General features: G+C 41.4%; 1 protein-coding gene across 2 annotated transcripts in view; it reads right to left on the reverse strand.

Moving 5' to 3' along the window:
* Positions 1-2,321: 2,321 nt before the first annotated feature.
* Positions 2,322-21,162, reverse strand: part of ap3b1a (adaptor related protein complex 3 subunit beta 1a) — a 63,103-nt gene continuing 44,262 nt past the window's right edge. For both annotated transcript variants that reach the window (XM_058617628.1, XM_058617627.1), the window contains exons 23-27: positions 18,526-18,754; positions 14,862-14,946; positions 14,147-14,244; positions 12,111-12,249; positions 2,322-3,680 (exon numbers count right to left, since the gene is read on the reverse strand). In XM_058617628.1, the coding sequence (XP_058473611.1) occupies positions 3,527-3,680; positions 12,111-12,249; positions 14,147-14,244; positions 14,862-14,946; positions 18,526-18,754 (705 nt within the window). In that variant the 3' untranslated portion in view covers positions 2,322-3,526. The remainder of the gene's footprint in view (positions 3,681-12,110; positions 12,250-14,146; positions 14,245-14,861; positions 14,947-18,525; positions 18,755-21,162) is intronic.

A 21,162-nucleotide genomic window follows, 5' to 3' on the forward strand; every position in this document is an offset into this window, starting at 1 on the left:
ATAAAACGTGTGGTTTTTAGCCAACACAGATTATTTAATCCAAAGTGAAATGTATAAAATCTAAGATCAACAGCTCATGATTATATTATAAGAGGCTTATTCTAAGGCAATTATACAATATTGTACTCATTTGTATGGATAATAAATTCAATTTCTGCTCTATCTATCTATATACACACACAGTATATGCTGCACACTGTAACTTTAAAAGGGATAGTTCAGATTATGTGAATTTCGGTTATGAGTTAATGGCATATAGTCAGATTTTAGTGACAAAAAGATCTCCTAATAAAATCTGTTGTCTGATTTAGTCTATGATAACTTAATGTGCACCACTTTGCCACCATTACACTGACTTTTTTTGACCCAAAAGTTAACTTTGTACTGTGGAGAGAACCAAACGGGAAGCTCACCAGACAGAAACCAGAGACGCTGAGGCAGAAACGTGGTCGTGGTCGTGGTCTTGGACAGGGACAGGGACAGGGACAGGGACAGGGACAGGGACAGGGACAGGGACAGGGACAGGGACAGGGACAGGGGGCTGAGACTGAGACAGGGACAGAAGGCTGAGGCAAGGGTTCAGGCAGAGGCAGGCAGGACATAAACGCTGAGGAGCTGGAGTATATAGGGAGGGCTGATTGCAGGAGATGAGGAGCAGCTGTGATCACAGGTGAGTCGTGTTGGCTTGATGAGGAGGTGTGTCTTGGCAGGTAGAGTGGGGTGGAGTCAGAAAAGCTGATTTAAGCAGGAGTATGATTTTTGACTCCCCGGCCCTTTAAGCTCTTCTCCGTGAACGTCTGTGTCTTTTACAGACCATAATACTGTAATTGTCTTAAATCACACCAGGAATCATTTCACCCTTTTTTTTTTCTTTTCTTTTTTTACCCCCCCCCCGTGATGTTAATACGGTCTGAATGAAGCTGTCGTCTCGTCTCTGAAGAGTCCAGATTCCGTGTGTATGACGCAGACGCCATTTTAGTTTAAGTCATAAATGTTGGCGACTGTGTTGTCGTCGTTCCCGCGGCGGCATAGTTTCACAGCACAGAGGATTTTTGATTTGTTTTGTGAAGTAACTTTAAGAGTAAAATGTGTAAACATGCCTGGACGTTTGCTGAGCGCGTGTGTGTGTGTGTGTGTGTGTGCCAGAGCTGACAGTGCTGGTGTGTGTGTGTGTGTGTAATGGGAACAGCTGGCTGAGGGAATGAGTACAGAGGGAGAGGTGATGGATGCGAGTGGAGCTCCTGTGACAGATGAGCTAACAGGTGTTCACCACAGCCCTCAGAGAGACGCTATTTATGAGCCAGAGAAGACAGCCAGACGCAGGAGCACACTACTCCACCACCACCACCACCGCTGCCTCCTCCACCGGCCTCCTCAGTGCTCCACCACAGCACGTACATCCGCACAGCTTCAATCAACGACCGGCAACTCAGTCCAAGTGTCGTTAGGCAGTGGCCGGGCTTGAGTTCGCTAAAAGCATCTTCACTCTTTCATCACTCACTCTCGTACACTCGCCACTGAGTGTTCACATTAAATGGATTTACGCAGCCGGCGTCGTCTTTACTGTGCATTAACGCGACCATCGCTTTGTTCTACTCACAGCCAACAGTGCTTCTGCTGCCACAGTTTAACAAACATTACGACACCAGAGTCTCCTTCTAAAACATTCATGGCATGGGCTGCAGTATATGAGTGGCATATATAAGTGTAAAAGCGGATAAGAGCTACACGTGCAAACATATCATCATGTTTCCAGGATGCTCAAAGACTTTTTTTTTTTTTTAAATCATCTAAATGAAAAAAACAAAAAATGTGTACGGAAGAGTATTAGTGCCACATGTAAAAATAATTTTTTTTAAAAAGAACTCTTTAACTTCATTCTCATATTTTTTCTCAGAATTCTGACTTTTTTCTTCTTACTTTAATGTCAGAATTCATGCGTTTTTTTTTTTTTTTTTTTTTTTTACATGTGGCACTAATACTCTTCCGTATGTGCATGTTGCCATATTAAAAAAAGTCAATATACTTGAGGACACAAAAATAAATCTTAGTTCAAATTGCATTAACACTATATTATATTAAGTTAATAAGCTAAGAATAATAATAATGATGATGTCACATGAAAAATAAAAAAAAAATTTCCACATGGTCAAGAGTGCATTTGAAAATGGATTTTGTGTTGTGTTTACTGAAATTCCAGTGTGACTCAAACATAAGAGTCATGAATAAAAACGTGTGCATTTCTGTCAGTGAGAATAATAATAATAAACCTCTGCTCTGGTCAAATAAGCCATGAAATGAAAGTGTCCACATACAGTATGTATATTATTTGTGGTTTATTCAGACATGAGCAGTTTATTTGCTTCTCTTCAAATGGGGGAAATTGATTTGTAGAACATGTTTTACTTGTACTGTATATTATTTTATTATGTTTACTTTGGATTTGTTGCACACTATGAAAACCCTCATTTAACCACACAGGAACTAATCTGGACCATGAGCCGCTGACACTGCTCCCATTTGGTTTGAAAGCAACAATGAAATGTATAGTGGAGGAATAATATACAGCAGAGGTGTCAAACTGGTGGCCCGTGGGCCACATGTGGCCCCCCCAATTAATGTCTTGTTATAATGAAAACGTGACCTCCTCTTCCTTTTGAACAGTGAACCATTTGAGGTTGTTGGGTGTTTTAACAGTTGTGCACATTATTATTGAGTTGATTTGATTATAAAAATGGTATTATTGTGGGACAATACACAGTTCCATGTCAAAACAAGCACTTTTACTTTGAAATTCAGTGAAATATCATCATGATATAATTTTAAGGTCATATTGTCCACCCACTACAGAACAGTTGTTGTTGTTTTTCCCCCACTTTTGGGCCAATGGCCGTCTAGTCCGGCCCCATCTTGACCAGGGTCTTGACCAACCCACGGCACGCAGGAGTTGTTCCTCAACTGCCGCTTTGTATCCGTTAATAAACAAGTGTTACTGTGTAACTTCAGTGTCCTACAAACCTCAGTTTGCAATAGAAAAGGCCGTTTAATGTGATTCAAATATTGTAGATTTAAGCAGGCGTAGATTTAAGCAGACGATTATTAATTTCACTTTTTTATTATTCAGCAACAGTAACACAGATAAAAAAAAAAAGACCTGATTATAGTCTAATGTATATGTTTTTTGTATTCTAACATTATTTTCACGTAGAAGGCACTTTCACAAAATATGATTCTGGGGAAGTTTAAAGGTTGAAATTGTAAAGTAAATCAGGCACAGAGACTAGTTTGGCGCGACTAAAGACTCTAAAGCTTTGCACATTTCTGACAAGAGTGTCACTGGGATTGAAATGGCACTGCTTCTTCTTGGCAAATAACGTCAACACAAAGTGAGAAGCTGAGGCTTGAAGCGTCTCAGAGAAGGATCTCCATTTGTGAAGACATTAAACGTGGGCTGAAATCTGGCCTGTGGATCTGTGTGCAGTGTGGCCAACGGCGTTCTCCTTCTCACATATTCTGTGCTGGCACTCTACGCCTGGGCCAGCGCTTGTTTCAGGTCTCGGAGCAACATGGACGCCATGACGCTCTTTTCTGTGTTGATGGTGAGCAGAGCAGAGCAAGACTCCTTCACCTCCAGCGACACCAGGACCAGATCTCCACTGCTGACCGTCCGCCCGGCAAACCTGCAGGTGAGCAACATCACATGGGTCAGATTTATTTATTTAACACTTCACTGCCCTTCTGTGTTTTCTATTTAATCTCTTTTATATACATTTATTTCAGTGAATCTTGTATTTTACGCCCAGTTGACTTGACTTGTCGTGTGAGGTGTGGCCTAAAACTGAGCGACTGATTCTATCACGGAAATAGTTTTGTTAAGATTTAAGAAAATCCTTTTTTATTGTAGTATAATTTATAAAGAAACAATATAAGACAAATATTTGCCCGAAATGTCTTGTGTCAATATGGATTTTATTATTTAAGCTAAATTAATCGTCTAGTATTTCAGATTTTATTAGCTTCTAAAATAGGAATATTTTCTAGTTTATTTGTGCTCTCTCTCTATATATATGTATGTATATATAAAAAACCCATTAAAAGTAAATAATTGTTGTTTCGTGGACAAAACAAGACATTTGAGAACATCCTCATTTTGAGGTTTGAGAAACACTGATCAACATTTTATGGACCAAGCGGCGAAGTGAATAATCAAGAAAATAATCGACAGATTAATCGATAATAGAGCTAAAAAAAAAAAGATTTCTGACTGTTTCAGCTTCTTACATGTGAGGATGTTCTGGTTTCTTTGCTCCATATAACAATGAAATCATTAAAACTGAATCCTTTTGGTTTGTGGACAAAAATAAAACATTCAAGAATATCATAATTTCCAGGATTGACAAATACTTATCGACATTTTCTGACATTTTATAGACCAAACGATAATCGCTAAAATAATCGATAATGAAAATAATCGTTAGTTGTCGCCCTAATTCACACCCACTGTATTTGGGGCATCAAACGTTTATTTAAATACCACTCTACCACTCAATTAGTGGACAGTATGAAGGCGAGTGCTGGTGACAGGTATGTGATGATATTTAAAAATAAAAGCAAATGACATTATGTCTAATATGTACATTAACCGTCCTTATTTCTATTACATATTAATTATATTGTTTACGTTCTCTTTACACAGATAATGACATCATACAGATTGTATGATTCTACAACTAAATAATCACTTTTTCACATGAAATACAGCCACTGACTTCCACATTATTGAACAGCTATTGCATAACAAACATCAAGCAGATTATATATATAAAAAACCCCACAGATAAATGCATTGGGCCGGCCATGACCTGCTGCTCTTAACTCACATCTCTCACCTCAGCCCATAAATCCTCACATTAGAAAATTCTCACACCTCGTAATTACCCCAAATTAGTGAGGGAGACAAAGAGGGAAGATGATGCGACAGGAAATACAGAGAGCGACACAACAGACACTCTATTATTCCAGCTGACTAAAGAGCCATTAGGGGTGAGACACGCCCCTCGTGCCAGTCAATCAAACCTCAGCCTGTTTTTATGGACTGTCGCTGTCTATGAGTGTGTGGGAGCCTTGGGACCAGGATCAGGGAGGGGACGCCCCCGTCCCACCGTCCCACCAGCTCCCTCTGGGCCACCGGAGAATTCGCCGTCTCCTTGGAAACCGTCCCTGCAGACTGGTGGGCAAATCTGGACACACATGGTCCCCATTGAGGGTGCTAACAAGAGGCAGACCGGGGCTGTGACCCACCGTGACCCTGTGTGAGGGTGACAGAGCCGAGCTGGGCCCCCGCCCTCTCCCTCTCCCTCTCCCCTCTGGCCCTCTGCATCTCGGAGCCTCACGTGGCTAACTCCGAGCCATCTGCCTCCATTTAGCACTACATCCCCGCAACAAAGACCCCCCGTGGTCGCCTGCTTAGGCCTGACAAACAGCCCACAAAGAGCCCCACTTAGGCCTGGCTAAAGCTGGTGAAGAGGCCCCAGAGGGCGGCCTGTGGACAGACACCGGCACAAGAGCGCCCTCCTCCCGAAACCCTGTGCCGCGCGGCGGGAGTGACTAGCACGTCCACCAATTAGCACACACAAGTTGGGTGCATACACAATGAACCTGTGCTGGCTCACAAACCCAGTGTGTGTCTGTGTGTGTCTGTGTGTGTCTCTGGGGAGCTGCTAAATTACCATCAACAGAGGGGAGGGAGTTTATCAGGGAGGAGAGGGAGGGAGGGAGGGAGAGAGAGAGAGAGAGAGAGAGTCCTCCTCAGGCTTAATTAAAATATTAGCCACTTCAGCAGGAAACACAAGCCATTCACAAAGCCGATTCATTTTTCTTTCAAAAAAAAAACAAAAAAACGCACCAACTCTTTGTTCTGCTCTCACTTCCGTTAAATATTCAAGGGCTGTAATGACGAACGGTGGAAATCCAGGACGTTTGTGCTTCATTCCACCCTTTAAAAATCCTAATTTCCTGTCCCTGTTTACATGCACTATTCAACAAACAATCACAAACACGCAGGTCTCTTGTCCGCTTCCCTCGTGCCCCCGCTGTCAGCAGCTTAAGGTGTCTACGTGGTCCCTGTGGCTTTGCTAATGGATTTAGGATATAAATCTATCATTTAGTCAGCCAGTTAACACTACCCTAAGGCTGCTTTCATTCTGTCTCAGGAGACGCCGCTGTGAGCCTTTGTTCATGTGATGGAATAAGAGCCGGTGAGAGAAACAGCGGCGTTTGGTTTTTCCGAGTGTGTTCCCTTTGAATATTTTCACTCCGCTGCCGGTGAGCGGACGGACCTCGTCTCCACGTCTCTAACGCGGCATCAGTGCATTTTTAAGGACAACAGGGGGAAAGATTAAGGGAAATGCAGGCCTTAAATGGGTCATTGGTATTCCCCCGCACTCGTCACATACTGGGGGCTAAACACTGGATTAATTGCAGTGTATGGAAAGAAAAAGCAAAGCATAACCCCTGGACTTAGAGCGGGCGGATTGGCATCGATCGGCAGGGCTGCGGCTAAGCATCACTCTCCAATTATCTGTGATTCTCCTCAGTGTGTGTGTGCCATCTGCCTCCCCCTCCGCCCTGCCACTGCAAACACAGAGTGGGCTTCACCTTTGCGTTCGCCCTCACGCGGAGAAGACACCAAGGTTTTTGGCTGGACTTAACCCACGGCAACTACACGATCACCCCCCCCCCCCCCCGTATCTTTACTGTGCACATGTTTCATTCTCTGGAATAAATAATTCAAGGTGATTTATTTCAAACCGGCCCAGTAACCACCTTTAACCTTAAAATAGTCACTGCAGAGCGTGGTTAACAAAGTTTCCGACAGTATTTCACGCACATCCACATACATAACTGTCCCAGCGTCTGTTTTATAACATCAGACCCGTTCAATACAGTTTTGCACGTCAGCAATAGGCAATAGAGATAGAGAAATAGAGAATTTAAGCTGCACGCAGCGAGGAAAGGACACTCACAACCCCGACGTGACTCAACAACAGTCAGCTTAATACCTGTGCCAAATTCCATGAATCCTGGATCAACCGCGTTGTAACGGGAGCCCGAAATGGACGAGAGGGGGCGCTACAGAGCCAATGTATCAAGCGACAGCACTTTTATTTGTGATTTCAAATTTGTGCGTCAGGTTTTGTGAGAATCTGACTTCTTCTTCTTCATCTTCTTGAACATGTATTCGTAAATAGAAAAACACAGGAAATCCAACACGGCCGACTTCCTGTTTGGTCAAACATTCCCAAAAAGGCATTTTAGAACGAGGGCAACAAACCTCAGCAGGTTTTGCCTGCATAGGAAACAAAGTAAATATAAATAATTGCCTCATCACATCGAATGACTGTGAATACTTTGACATTAAAGCTGTCAAAAAGTGGGATTTTAAAGCAGACGATGAAAAGATAACAATAATGGGTTGTAAAATATCCAACATCGACGTGTTATCTAAGCTTGGCTTGGAAAAGGATGCACATTATCCGTCTATATCTGCACACATCTCTACTGCAGACCCTCCTTCTCTCTTCTCCTCTGCTCGAGACGTTTTTGAGACGAGCAGTGAGGCATTTTAGATTTGGCAGCGAGCTGCAGATTAAAGTGTCCTGGCAACCCTGGTGTTGGAGTGCGTGGCAGCAGGTGGCGCAACAGACAAAACACCAACCCCAAACATAAACACAGTTTTGCTAAAATGAAAATTGAAACTACATTTCTTATATAAAAAAGCCCTTTAAACACGCATCGTGTTTTCAATAAATTAAAAAATCCAACAGTGTGGAGGAGGCTATTGTTCCATCCTGGTACGGGGCCAGGTGGGCAAGTGGAAGAGTGTCCTTCAGCCGACTGGTCAGCGAGGCCAGAGGAGAGCCAAACACAAGCGGCCAGACTCAGACCAGGCAGATGGCCAAACCTATTAGCCCCAATTAGAGGCAGGAACCCTTCACACATCTCCACAGCTCGGCCATACGGACACACCAGCGCAGCGCTGCACTGCACTCAGAAGGCCAGACGGACATGAAAGGTACGAGAGGATATGCAGAGGCTCCAGAAGAAAAGGGACAGGTTTGGGAAGAGGAGAGGAGAATTTAAGTCAAGGGTCTCAGCTGTAACTGAGACAAACACTGCGCGGCTAACCCCTGCACACGCCACATCTTCATTGTTCTCCGGGTGGGAATAACCCACATTACAGGATGTTTTTAGGTGTATTCTGTATCATCAGATGATAGATCATGTCCCACCAGTGTCGGCTAAGCCATCTATAAAAACAGAGAGACCAGACGTTTAATTAGTCTTAGGTTATAAATGACGCTCCGTTCCGTTTTAAACGGAGACGAGAATATTCTACTTCACCGAAAATTCACAGTGTTTAGAGAAGCATAATTGAATTACATGGAAGTGTAAAGTCGAGAGAGAGCACAGCTTATAATTCAAGGGGATCTTTCTTTCCTTTTTTTTTTTTTTTTTTGAAAATTAGGCTCTAACCAGACGGATTGGCAATGCATGCAGAATTCGATCAAATTTGCTTTCAAACGGACTGAAAAATAGAGCACATTTATTCTATTCCGCCTGTTTAGACATAAACAAGAACAGCGTTGTCTACATTTGCTTTCCTGCTTGATTTATTGCCATCCTCCTTTCCAGCAATCAATTTCTGTGTTTCTGTGTTTCCCCCCCCCTCTCCTCCCTCCCTCCCTCCTCCACTCACCCTCCACAACTGTGTGGGGAAAAGCAGTGCTGCACCCTGCTGATAAACAACGGGAGTGCAGGGATGCAGGGAGTGTGTGTGTGTGTGTGTGCGTCTGTGTGTAGTTTACCACACAAAGCACACAGGGTCAGTCTAAAGCACACACACGTTAACACGTGTCATGAACTATATCATTTTTCCTCCTCATATTGAAATAAAAATCCATTATTTCCCCGTGAAACTCCAACCGGTGTGAGGGCAGAAGCCGGGGTCACCGGACGGAGGTCACCTCTCAAGTCACATTTAATGACGAGCGACCTCCACCGTAAAGCTCTCAGTGGGTGTATCCGATCAGATCGATCGCTCCGCTCTGCACACGTGTCGTGCCGTGTGTTACTCGGCGTAAAAAAAAACTAAAACGCAGACTGGAATTATTACAGGTGCTGAAATGATTAGAACGATTGATCCGGCGGTGGATTGGTGGAATAAGAACGGGCAGAAAAACGACTGTAAATCGAGTTTGAGTCACTTACAGAGCAGCCAGAGCAATCTATGGGTGAAGATTTTCAAGTGTAGCCACTTTGATGTTTTGTCTGCGTTATATTTATTATCATTATTACTAAGTTGTTGATTCTATTCAAGTGAGCGACTGGGCAAAATCTGAACATTTCTCATTTAACTCTAGGAAACTGTCACTATGTGAAACTGGACACTATGTCATGAAGAGAAGACGTGGTGTAAATAAACCTAACTGCACATGGAATAGTCACAAAAATGGAAATATAAGAAGTCGACTGATATGCCGATTTTCTTCCCTGACAATTATGTTGTTTTCCTTGAAATATAATAGTTTATAAACACAAACGTCATTGAACAACATTTAGGATCCGTTTCTCAAATGTACTTTAAATAAAAATGATGTATAAACTAATAAAGAAATGCAAAATATGGCTAATCCCACACTTGAATTATGTCAAAAGAAATTGTGGATGAAAATCTAATCTTATCTTGACTAGTATTTAAGTTAATAAATAAAAACTGCATTGTATTGTATATTTAAAAGGATATTTTCCACGTGTAAAATGACCATCCTACCTCATGTCGAATACTTAAAACAAAACAACAGTTTCATCGCATTAAATCAAATGCGCTGGCATCAAAACAAAACGCTGTGCACGTACTGAATTTAGAGCAACCCGCGAAAAAACATCACGATCAAATGAACCTGGAACGCTCGCTGGAGCTGCTTTCTACTTCTGAAATACTGTCAAACCTGCCCGCTTCAAATCTGAGGAGACAAAGACTGAGGATATTTGTCAGCGAGGAACTCAATCATTTCCAATAAATAGGACGGACACCGCCGGACAATATGGAGGAGAGTGTCTTTATTACTAGAAGACTGCGGGGTAACATTGGGAGACTGTTGTCCTCTTCAGTCAACACAGAAGCAGGAGAAAGATTGATAGCCTGCAGTCATTTGAGTTATTGGTTATTCTGAATGAAGTATGGGCTTATTGGATGCCAGCCTCTCTCACTGGCTCACATTGATCTCCACTCACTCCTTCAGCTCCCTGTGCCCTTGCTGCTATTGTCTCCTTCTTGTTTTTTTTATTTCCACCTCTCTGACTTCCTCACTGTCCCAGTCTCCTGACATCCTCTATCCCAGCCTAAATCTATAAAGAAATTATCACCTAAGACATGTAGAGAGAGAAGAGAGAAAGAGAGAGAGAGAAAGGGGGGGACAAACAGGGGGGGAGGGACTGATCGTGTCGCAGGAGGATGGAGTGAAAGACAAAGAGGAAGTGAAAGAGAGACAGTGGCGTGGAGGGAGAGACAGATGGGGGTGCAGAGATGAAGTGAAAGAGGGACAGAGCAGGAAACAGAGGGAGAGAGGGAGGTGTAATTATCTATCAGGTGTTCGGGTGTGCGTGACAGAGGAGGAAGCTCATTAGCACACTCTGTGTACACCAATTACACAGGCAGGCTTCTCGGGGCATTCCCCTGGCATGTGTGCACGAGGGTGAGCACAGCGAACACAGGCACTCTCACCGACTCACAGCCACAGACGTTTGACTTAACTCCACATTAAAAAAACAACAACAACAACAACAAAAATACACACAATTACGCCTGGCACGCCGACCGGCAACATTTAACTAATTACAGGTTTAAGTGAGAAAACAAAGTCTACATGTAAAAGTGTGTGTGACTCACACATTTGCTCTCCATCCTGATACAAAGGTGGGGAAATCATTCTCGCTGCAGCACACACGGCTACATTTTGTGCTTTGGCAATTAGAAAAATACAGTTTTGTGTTGTTTTTATGTGCGCTGATTGATCTTCAGCATCATTTCCAACTCCCGTCTGCATTCAAAGTGAGATAAAATATCCACAATGAGAAAATCCCCTTCCTATGTAGCTTTTATATAATGCATTTTTCAAAGACATAATTGGCTCGGCTACAAAGACGCTGTACAGTAGCCTAAGACCCAATGCTAATATAATTTGTCACACTACACGATTTATGCAAGACAGAATAAAATTAAGCAGAGCTCTACTGACTTCGTAGCGTTAGGGAGGGGACGGTTATTTATACGAGGACGTTAAATTCACAATTTATCACAAACTGACGAGTGTTTTGTGTTATCGTGGCCTATGATACAAAAACATGGATTTTTAAGCCATATATGAAGAATGTGTTGGTCCAAATTTCTTTTACAATAACAACACATTTATTTCTATAGTCAAAGTCACGTTTTCACATTTCCATCAGCATATCTTGAAGTTGGTGTCTGCTTTACCGTATATTAAACAAAAAAAACATAGGAACTGTGCTCTCCACTGGACAAAAAGGTGTAACTGTGGCACCGTTTCTTCTTCACCTTGATATTTTAAGAATTAAAAACATATTTCAAGTTGCATAAGCACTGACAAAGCTGCATTTGGTTTTATTTAATTTTATTAAGACCAACATGTAATGTAACGTGGACATTCTGACAGCTCACTCGTTGATTAATAACAATAAAAATCTAAATTTAAGTTTAAACACATTTAAAGCTGACAGGAGGACTACTCGCAAAATATTAATTCTGGTTCCAAATTCATCTCTGCTGTTTTGGTACTGGCGTGTGGGCGTACCTTGTGCACCTGTCATTTAGTGTGAAACACTCCGTTATTGTGTTCGTTTGATACAAGGAAAGAAAAGTATACTCTGTAACAAGAAATACCTTCACATTATGCATTTTAGCAACTGTCCTTTGAAAGCTGTTGTTTTGCTGACATCTATATGAGCTATAAAACAGACTATTATGGTTTTTAAAGTATAACTAACATGCATTCTTTCCCCATCAGAATTTAAAAAAAACATCTCACCTGTGGAAGTTGCTCTGGCTCGATGAAACCACCCCTAAATTGGCCACAGACAGGACCTGCTTGCTGATGGCCTGGCTGGAGGTGTTTGCTGTTGCCATGGTGATGGTTTTCGAGATCTCATTCATACCCAGGAGCTTACCTGAGGGGACGCAAAACATTCAGCGGTCACAAACAGAGCCACATAAATAGAAGCGACTCAAATTCAATGTTATTGTCCACGTTAAACCAAAAAAACAAAAAACAAATATTTGATTGTGATTTTTGGTAAAAGTAAGTAGCATTACAGTCAATTAAAATGCCTATTTAAGTCTGGTTTCTTGTTTGATGCTGATGGAACAACAAGATGAAACAGCCCGGGTGACTGCTAAAATAGGAGAAGCAACAAAATGGCGCATCCATCAATAAAGAAAGATTAAAAGAGAGTGAAGGCAAAAGGCCAGTCCATGTGCTCTCAGTAATGAGTGAGGATTTGCACAAAAGAATGGAGATAAAGATGCACAAGTTAGGTAGAAATAAAAAAGTAAGTAAAAAGCAAATATGGTGGAAACCCACTTAATGAAAGAATGAATGAACCTCACTCAATCAGTATTAAATGCAAGGAAACTTGCTCTTCTCTGTTCAGTCGGGGCTTTTTTTTGTCTGAGTGCAGGATGTATTCAGCACCGCGGCGGGTGAAGATTAATTAAGGCGGCAGCAGCATTTAGAAGGCACTTAAGGGCTCGCTGATGGCTCGGAGGCGAGCGCGCTCACTGCGACGCTCTACAAGTGTGTGTGTGTGTGCGCTTTGTGCGTTTGTGTAGCAAACGGCATTAAGTGCTTTATAAGAGGCGAACATTTTTTTATCTTTAATGATTTCGGGTGAGGAAATGTTTGTAAGAGGCAGGTTAGGATTTTAGTTTATTTCCTCAGACGGACGATAATAATATTAATCGTCTAATATTTTAAGTCTAGGAATTATAGCTTAGATGATTACATCTGCATCGGTTCGTTCGCCTTTAAATAACTGTTCTGGTGATATTGTGTAGTTTTAATGGGGAACAATTTTGGCTGCTTTTTTTCCATTACTACGTTTAAACGTACAATTTATACAGAGACTATAAGAATGTGCAACCTGATGAAAAATATAATATATATATATATATATACATATACACACACATATATATATATATATATATATATATATATATATATATATATATATATATACATACATACATACATATACATATATATATATATATATACATACATACATATACATATATATAAACACACCTGAGCAAAAGTACTCAAAATTTTTAAAATCGGATTGAATTTGTGAAATTTGGAAATATGTCACACTTTAAAGTTCACGTGTCTCGTTTTTATGAAAGAAAAAAAAAGAAAAATGCTCTATTTTGTGACTTCTGCACAATTATTGCTACTTGATATCACTACTAAAAATTTGATATAAAATTAATCATAAGTTTGACTCAACAACACATCAGAAGACAAAAAATACGCCTGAATGTGTGAGCTATAAACACACACCCCCAGGACGTCCATATAAGGAGTTGTGAATTATTCCCACTGCAATTAACCAGGTTCACTAAGGGTTAAAAAGTATGGGCCTTTTGCACTGCCACCATTTTGACATGTTATACCCAGAAAAGCACAGGTGTTACTGATCACACTGACGTGATGGCTCTGCTCAGTTTGGAAGCTAACTGTTGAGTTTTTGTTGAGTATTATCCTAAAATATACATTTCTCTGTGCAATAAAGCTCATTTACTGTTGCTGAAAACCCATCTCTCATACACATCATCACTCTGAATGACATATTGCTTCATTACTGACACTAAACAGATCCATCGACAAGGCAAATATAGTGACTGATTGATATTTCAGTATCACAGAGACATCATTTCCAACAGAAAGTTGACGAGAGAGCAGAAAAAGGACAAAATGGTACCAACATCGAGACAACAAAGACTCGTCTTGCTACCATTTTCTAACTTGAACTGAATGATGACGACGATGACCTCTGAACTCACCTTGCTCCTTGCAGAAGTCCTGTTCTGTCATGGTACTGGGCATCAACAGCTCTCCTACGGCCGGCTGGATGGACACACTGAACCCGTCCTCCTTGGTGCTGAGGGAGAAACACAAAAGTTTAAGTTATATTCTTAAATAAAAGCGTAGACTGAAGATATTTGTGACTCTGTGTTTCAAGTTCATCTTAATCTGCCCGATTGGAGTGTGTGTTTTCATGCCTCGTTTGTGTATTAAACGTTTCTCTTCTGATTGCTTTTCCGAACCCACGCTCTGTGAATGGCATTTTTGGGCCGGATTGATTCCCCCCCCATCCCAAACAGATTTTCTGATAAGGTTATTGATCGGCTGAGCAGCGGTGCCAATGGCATTCAGCAGGTTGATTTGGGCCGGGGCTGATTACTGCAGGAATAATTGTTATCGCGGGGAAGTGGGATCAATTGTGGCTGATGTCTCACCTGGGAGTGCTGGCACAGAGCAGGTAGAAAAAAAGGAGAATTAACAAAGAAATGGACAAGAGAAGAAAAAGGGAAGAGGAGATACAAATAAACTGAAGAGGGAGAAAGAAGGAAAAAAATAGGGCGATGTGATGGTGAATGTGGGAAGAGAATGAGAGCTGTGGCAGAAGATAAGCAGTAAAAAAGATGTACAAATGAAAGAGAGGGAGAAAATAAAAATACACCTGACTTGACATGAGCAGATGTCAGGTTGTCTTACCACAACTGGAAGTTGGCTGCTTGTGTCGAGTCGCTGAAGTCAATACCCATGGAAACTGTCACTGAGGCCTCTGGCTCCAGCCGCTCTGAGAGTGGAAAAGAGGGGAGGGAAAGACAAAAGGAGGAGAGGGAAAAAAGTGAGTGACAAGGGCACAGTGTGCATCGCGGGGAGGGATGGAACAGCAAAGGCAGAGGAGGTGGAAGAGAAGGTGGTGATGGTGGTGGTGGTGGTGGGTGGCAGCAGCAGAGTGGAACAGACAGACATCCACACCACTTGTGTTTTCTACTTCACAAAGCAAGGCCACCGTGTGTGAGAAATCTATCCTTCAATCTCATTCCCCCACACCTCCAACCTCACAGAGGACAGGTAAAAAAAAGCACACATGAAGGACTAGCATATTTCCAAAACAACAGGCCTGTCAAAGAGAGCATCAGCATCAAGAGGGAGCGGGTAAGGGAGATAGACAGAGTGGGTGAAAGGCGAGATGGGAAGAGAGTGAAGTAAAGCCAAAACTGCTGAAGAGAGAGTCTGGACAGCTGGAAGCCAGAGGAGGGGGGAGGAGGCGGAGGGAGGGAGGGAGGGAGGGAGGTTAAGGATGAGAAGAACACAGAAAGACAGAAACATCCTCCACGCTTCCCCAGTCGGCCTGTGTTTCTCTCTCTGTGGAGCCGGGCTATTTTATTCTATAACTCTTTCTACAACCAGAGAAGAGCAGAGCGGAGGCTCCAGAGGAAAGCGTCTGAAAACAGAGTCATCATGGACTCACACTGAATCCAGCCTTCACTGCTCCCTTAAAACACCCTTTCTTTACTCTGTTGTTACATGTGTTACTTCTCCAATGTCAATATAAATATACTGTATATATAACTAACATTATACATTTAAATATACATGATATAGAGTAAATTAGTCATTTGTCTAATAAGAGGTGTTATTAATCCACCTCGTTTTAACCAAGGACAGGCAGGTTTAGATCCAGCCTCGATGTGGCTCAACTAGTTCACAAAAATGTCTGTAATATAATCCGTTATTAAACAACAGAACTGGATTTGCAAAACTCATCTAATACAGGTCCACAAATTATTACTGTTGTATCTTCAGGGTCCAAAATCTATGAATCAATAAAGATTGGATTTAAAACAAAAGAGGAGCAGTCTTGAGGATGTGAGGTCATAGACTTTTCCCTCCTCCTCCCACAGCCACTAGATGGGGACGACGCCAACAACATAAATTAAAATATGAAAACATGGGCTGGATGTTTACCACTGATCATTTTACGACTCGTCTCGTCTCTAGATCGCTGTGTGATCACCATCGGCCGACGATATATTGTCCTTTAAAGCTGGAATAAACAACGTCTAGGGTTATGATGTTAAAACTGATGGTCCAGAGTGACGGTGAAAGAAACACCTCACCATCTATGTGCTCCCTGATGTTCTCTTGCCTACCAGGATGTTTTTGGCAAATTGATTCAAGATACTCGAACCCACACACGCAGGTGTCTATAACGCAACAACACAACAAAAGTACCTGTGTCCTAACGGGAATCCCTACAGGCAAGAAAACTCTCCGTCTCGCCCCGAAACTCAAAAAGTAATTGATGTTTACTTTGCTGTATTACATTACACTTTAAGCAGAATTACAGGTTTAATAGCCGTTCACATGGTGAAGAGCAGCACTGCACCTCGTAGATGCACCGTGCAGTATTTCTTATTAAATACAAACACTGCCATGTGTTACACCCCACCCCCCCTCCCCCCCGCCTCCCCTCTCTAACACAAACAAAACACCACAAAATAAAGATTTGTCTGTATTCATTCTCTGCAACTTATACAAATCAACTCCAGCCACCCGCTCACACAAGCCGCGCTCAATCGATCCAAATTACCCACTGTTTGCCTGCTTGAGTTCCTTCAATGGCCAATCAATCGCCTGCAATTGACAGTTTTAATGTGCTCCACCACACACTGCTTCTGTGTGTGTGTGTGTGCATTAAAAAAGAGACACTCTTGAGGGAGAGCTGCTCTCTGTCTTATATTACACTCAGTTTAACGACTATACAACCGTAGGACAAGAAATATGGAGATGGCGCACGTCTGCTAGAACTGATCGATACTAATGACCAAGGATTAGTCCGAATAGGGACGGGGCTATTTGCTGGGCTGACAGCGATCACGGTTATGGGTGTTATGGTCAAATAATGATCATTTCATATCAGACTATAGGCACAGCTCATTTCTAAAGGAGATGCAGCAACATCAGACACTGAGTAGGTTGGAATAAACGTGGCTGACAAAATACAAAAGTGAAATTAGAGTTGGAATCATGTGTGAGAACTTAGTCATAACAAATCAGTAGCTTTGTGTGTATAGTATAATAGGGAGAGAAATGTATATTATTGTGAGAGCTCTACAGCCATTTACTGCACATTTTTATGACCTTGTTAAGAGAACTGGAAAATAGAAAAAAAAAAGAAGAAGTAGCTTTTCTGGGTGTTTACACGTGAGATTAAAAACACAGATTCAATTAAATGGATAATGCTCATTTTAATTTCAAATTACAATTTAGCTCTATTACCTATACCGTTAACTTAAGACTGTAATGTGGATTTATGCTTGGCAATTAGCAGATGTGATGTTTTCACCAAGAAAATGGTTCCTTTAGGAAGGGCTGGAGTGATATTTTATACCTTTGGATAATTTATGGTAGCAGTGGGCACTGTCTTCTATTCAACATTATTCAAAAATACTGATACTTTATAAAAGTAATTACAGCAGAAGTTAAACGAAACACATGCTCACGTAATGAAGCAACATTATCAATTGGAAAAACAAGAGCTTGTGATTGTATTTTTGAATAATTAAAAACTGGGGATTAGAACAGAGAAGTAGTACATATCAGACTTTTGCTCATTAGTTCTTGGTGTTGTGTGACTTGTCGACAATACACACAATATCAAATGCTCAGTAAATGCCTATATTTTACGTATGGGTTGCATAGTTTTGCATTTTATTTTAAAAATGCATCACAGTGCTTTGTGTTTATTATTCTATCCTTTATTGTTTCTGCTGCTCTAACACATATAACGTCTCCCTTGAGTTGTTAATAAAGTGATTTTGTATTGTATTCTATTCTTATCCTTTAATATTTTGTTAGAGGAACGCTTTTTAGTTTATTTAGATTACAACAAGCATCGTTTTTGCTGTTATCTTATGATGGGTTTGGTGAATTTATGATGGGGTGTGATGAGTCTTCTCCAGCACATTCCTGAAAAGCCTGGTCATTCAGTATATTATGTAGGTAGTCAGCTGACCTCATTTTTAGGACATCGTCGACCTGACCACTTGAAGCAACCACAGATTGTACAGGCTTGTACAAAACTATTTTTGCTCCATTTATGCTGTAATGTTATACATTAACCAAAAACCATGATCATAATCTTAAAGGAATACTTCACTGATTTGCATTTAGCTTTGTATTACGAGAATAGGGGTAGTATTTTCGAAGAATTGTGCTTCCCAACCTCAGTTTCCCCTGAGTCGAGAAATATCTCGTCCACCAGTGACACTTGGTCCTGTTAGCGTAACTGTTAGAAGTAATCCTTTAACAGGACAACTTAATGGGCCTGAATACTGTCAGGCTCTACAGTGGCACCTTTACTCACCGATGGTGTTAAAGCAGTGGATGTTTAGGCTTGCAGGGTTTCGCTCGCCAACGTGGATCTCCTCCAAGGCGTGATCCGAGCTGTTGGTCAGTATGACCTGCACCGCCACCATACTGGGCTGGTACAAGCACGGCTGCCTCGGGAAGTGATACTTGGCCGAGAGGCCTTTTCCCGTCATGTGGTGAAGCAGCTCGTGGGTTATCATGGGGCCAAAGGATGGAGTGGTGACCTGATCAGAACAGAATAGGAATGAACAAATAAGGAGTGTGATTTTGTGCAGGTAGCAAACAATGCTACAACAGCTGGATTAATCACAAACAAGAGGAAAAACAGTACAGGCAGAAGAACATTGCTCAGGAGCGCAGGACTCGCCACATCAACGGACGACCTGTGCATTACAGTGCAAATGCATCCACACAAGAGGGCAGATTAATACCAGAAGCTTCGCTCTTTCCATCACGTATAACCATGCAAGTGATTGTGTACAATCAGCGACCACAATGCAGCACTTTCCTGCGGAGTGGGACAGAGCTTTGGCTGATAAACCACCACAGCCACCATCCTCCCCTAATTGACTCTGCAGGGTACAGAGAAGTCCATTTAAAAATGTCCTAAATCAGCCCGGTTAGATGGAAATGGGCTGGATGCTCAGTCGAACCAGGCTGACTAAAAAACAACCTCTAATGAATAGAAACACAAGTGCCTGAATGGGCCAAACCAGCCACTCACAGGCCTTTACAAAGGGGCTTTTACCTTTTCAGAGGCAGGAAATTACATTAGATTTGAGAGGTGAGGAAAAGAAAAGGAGGTGGAGGTGGTGTCCCCTTTTTTGTCCCCCCTCTAAAACCTTTAAGATGAACCTTGTTCACACTTGGTGGCATTGTCTATTTGATGGAGGCACAGCTCCTTTAGGTTAAAACTGGGTTACCCCAACAAGTTATTTATTTATAAATATATATATCTATATATTATATATATATATATATATATACACACTGTTACTGTCTGTCAGGAGCTGTCAAATATGGGAATATTCACAAAATGGGCATGAACCTCTGCTGCGTCTACAAAAGCAGGTGTAGATTCTTCCACCTTCTTCCGTCTTGAGTGACAGAACTAATTAATTCAAAACATCCGTGCGTGTAAAGAGTTTTCACATCGTCTGGAACACTTTGCACCTGAGAGCAACAGTCAGACAGATGTACAGGAAGCAAAAAATAGCTTTTGTTTTTTTACCACTAAAACAAAATAAGAAATCCAACTTTCAAAGAAGCAGACGAGTTTAAAAAAAAAGAAAAAAAGAAAAGTTTGATGCATCATGAAGTTTTATCCAGCACCAGAGAACAAACGGATCCTGTAAACAACACACTTAGATGATTAGGCGAAGTGTGTGGACTAATTGTCCTAATTGAATATGACTGAGAGTTTGACACACGGAGAGACGGTGCAAACACGCAGGCATGATGCTACAGCTCACAATGTGTCGAGTGGTGTCAGCGCACGTTGTATTGTTTGAAGCCGGATGTAAGGCACACGCGTGTTTTTACTCGGGGGGGGGGGGTGGGTTAGTCCTCGGGGTGCCGTCCTCACACTTGTCATGTTGCGTGTGTGGATGAAGAATCGGTTTGACGTACACGGAGGCGCCGCGGAGACGAGTCCTGGTGTGCTCACTGTGACATTGTTGAGCTGACATCAAACACTTAACCGTCGCACGGCAAGATGCGAATTAAGCAACAGGTTTTGAGTTTGAAACCAGATTTCTATCATGAAGCAGAAGACTGTGTCAGATCAGTGTCTTTTTCTTGTGTTGTCCTTTGATTATTATTCAAATTTTTATATCAAATACTTATTTTAGATATGATCCAGTACCAGAGGTGGAAAGTAATGAATTACATTTATTCTTTTTACTTTTTAAAAGTATGTCACATCTGTAACTGAGTAAAAAATAAAAAATGTTGGCCTGAATTTAAATAAATAAAATAAATACAAACATTCACACACTGGAAACTTTGGCAGTGAATGACGAGGACATGTGAGTTGGCGCTAATTAAGGAGAAAGTTAAAGAAATTTGTGACCTTTGACGCATTTTGACTGATACATTATGTGCTTACATATTTTATATTGTCAGCACTTTAATTTGTAAAGGTTTGTTTTTAATTAAAAACAATTCATGTGAGATTTGTGTCCCCTTGTCTTTTTTTAACCCCAACTTTGTTAAAAAAGTAACTAATAGTAACTTTTACTGTAAGTAAATTTTAAACAAGCTACTTTCTGAACTTGCACATAAGTCAAAATGTTATCAAAATAGTGGTACTTTTACTTGAGTAGAATATTTCAGTTTTTCCACTAGAATAGAACAGAACCTTCCATAAAATCCTAAAAGGAGACACACAGACAGTCATAGAAACACCGTTAAAATAAGATAAGAACTGGATAATTGGAAAAGACACGATAAAGAGAATAAAAAATGATAACAAACCAATAAAACTGACATGGAGAGGATTAAATTACATTAAAAACTGCCCTTTACTGCAGCTGTGAATGAAAAGCTTGGTGGTCAGTTTGTGGAGTAAGGAATACTTATTGCACTTGGACTGATTTTTAGCTGCCAGGAGAACTAAGGCTCAACCTGACTG

The sequence above is a fragment of the Solea solea genome, chromosome 19 (assembly GCF_958295425.1).
Source record: "Solea solea chromosome 19, fSolSol10.1, whole genome shotgun sequence".
NCBI classification, from domain to species: domain Eukaryota; kingdom Metazoa; phylum Chordata; class Actinopteri; order Pleuronectiformes; family Soleidae; genus Solea; species Solea solea.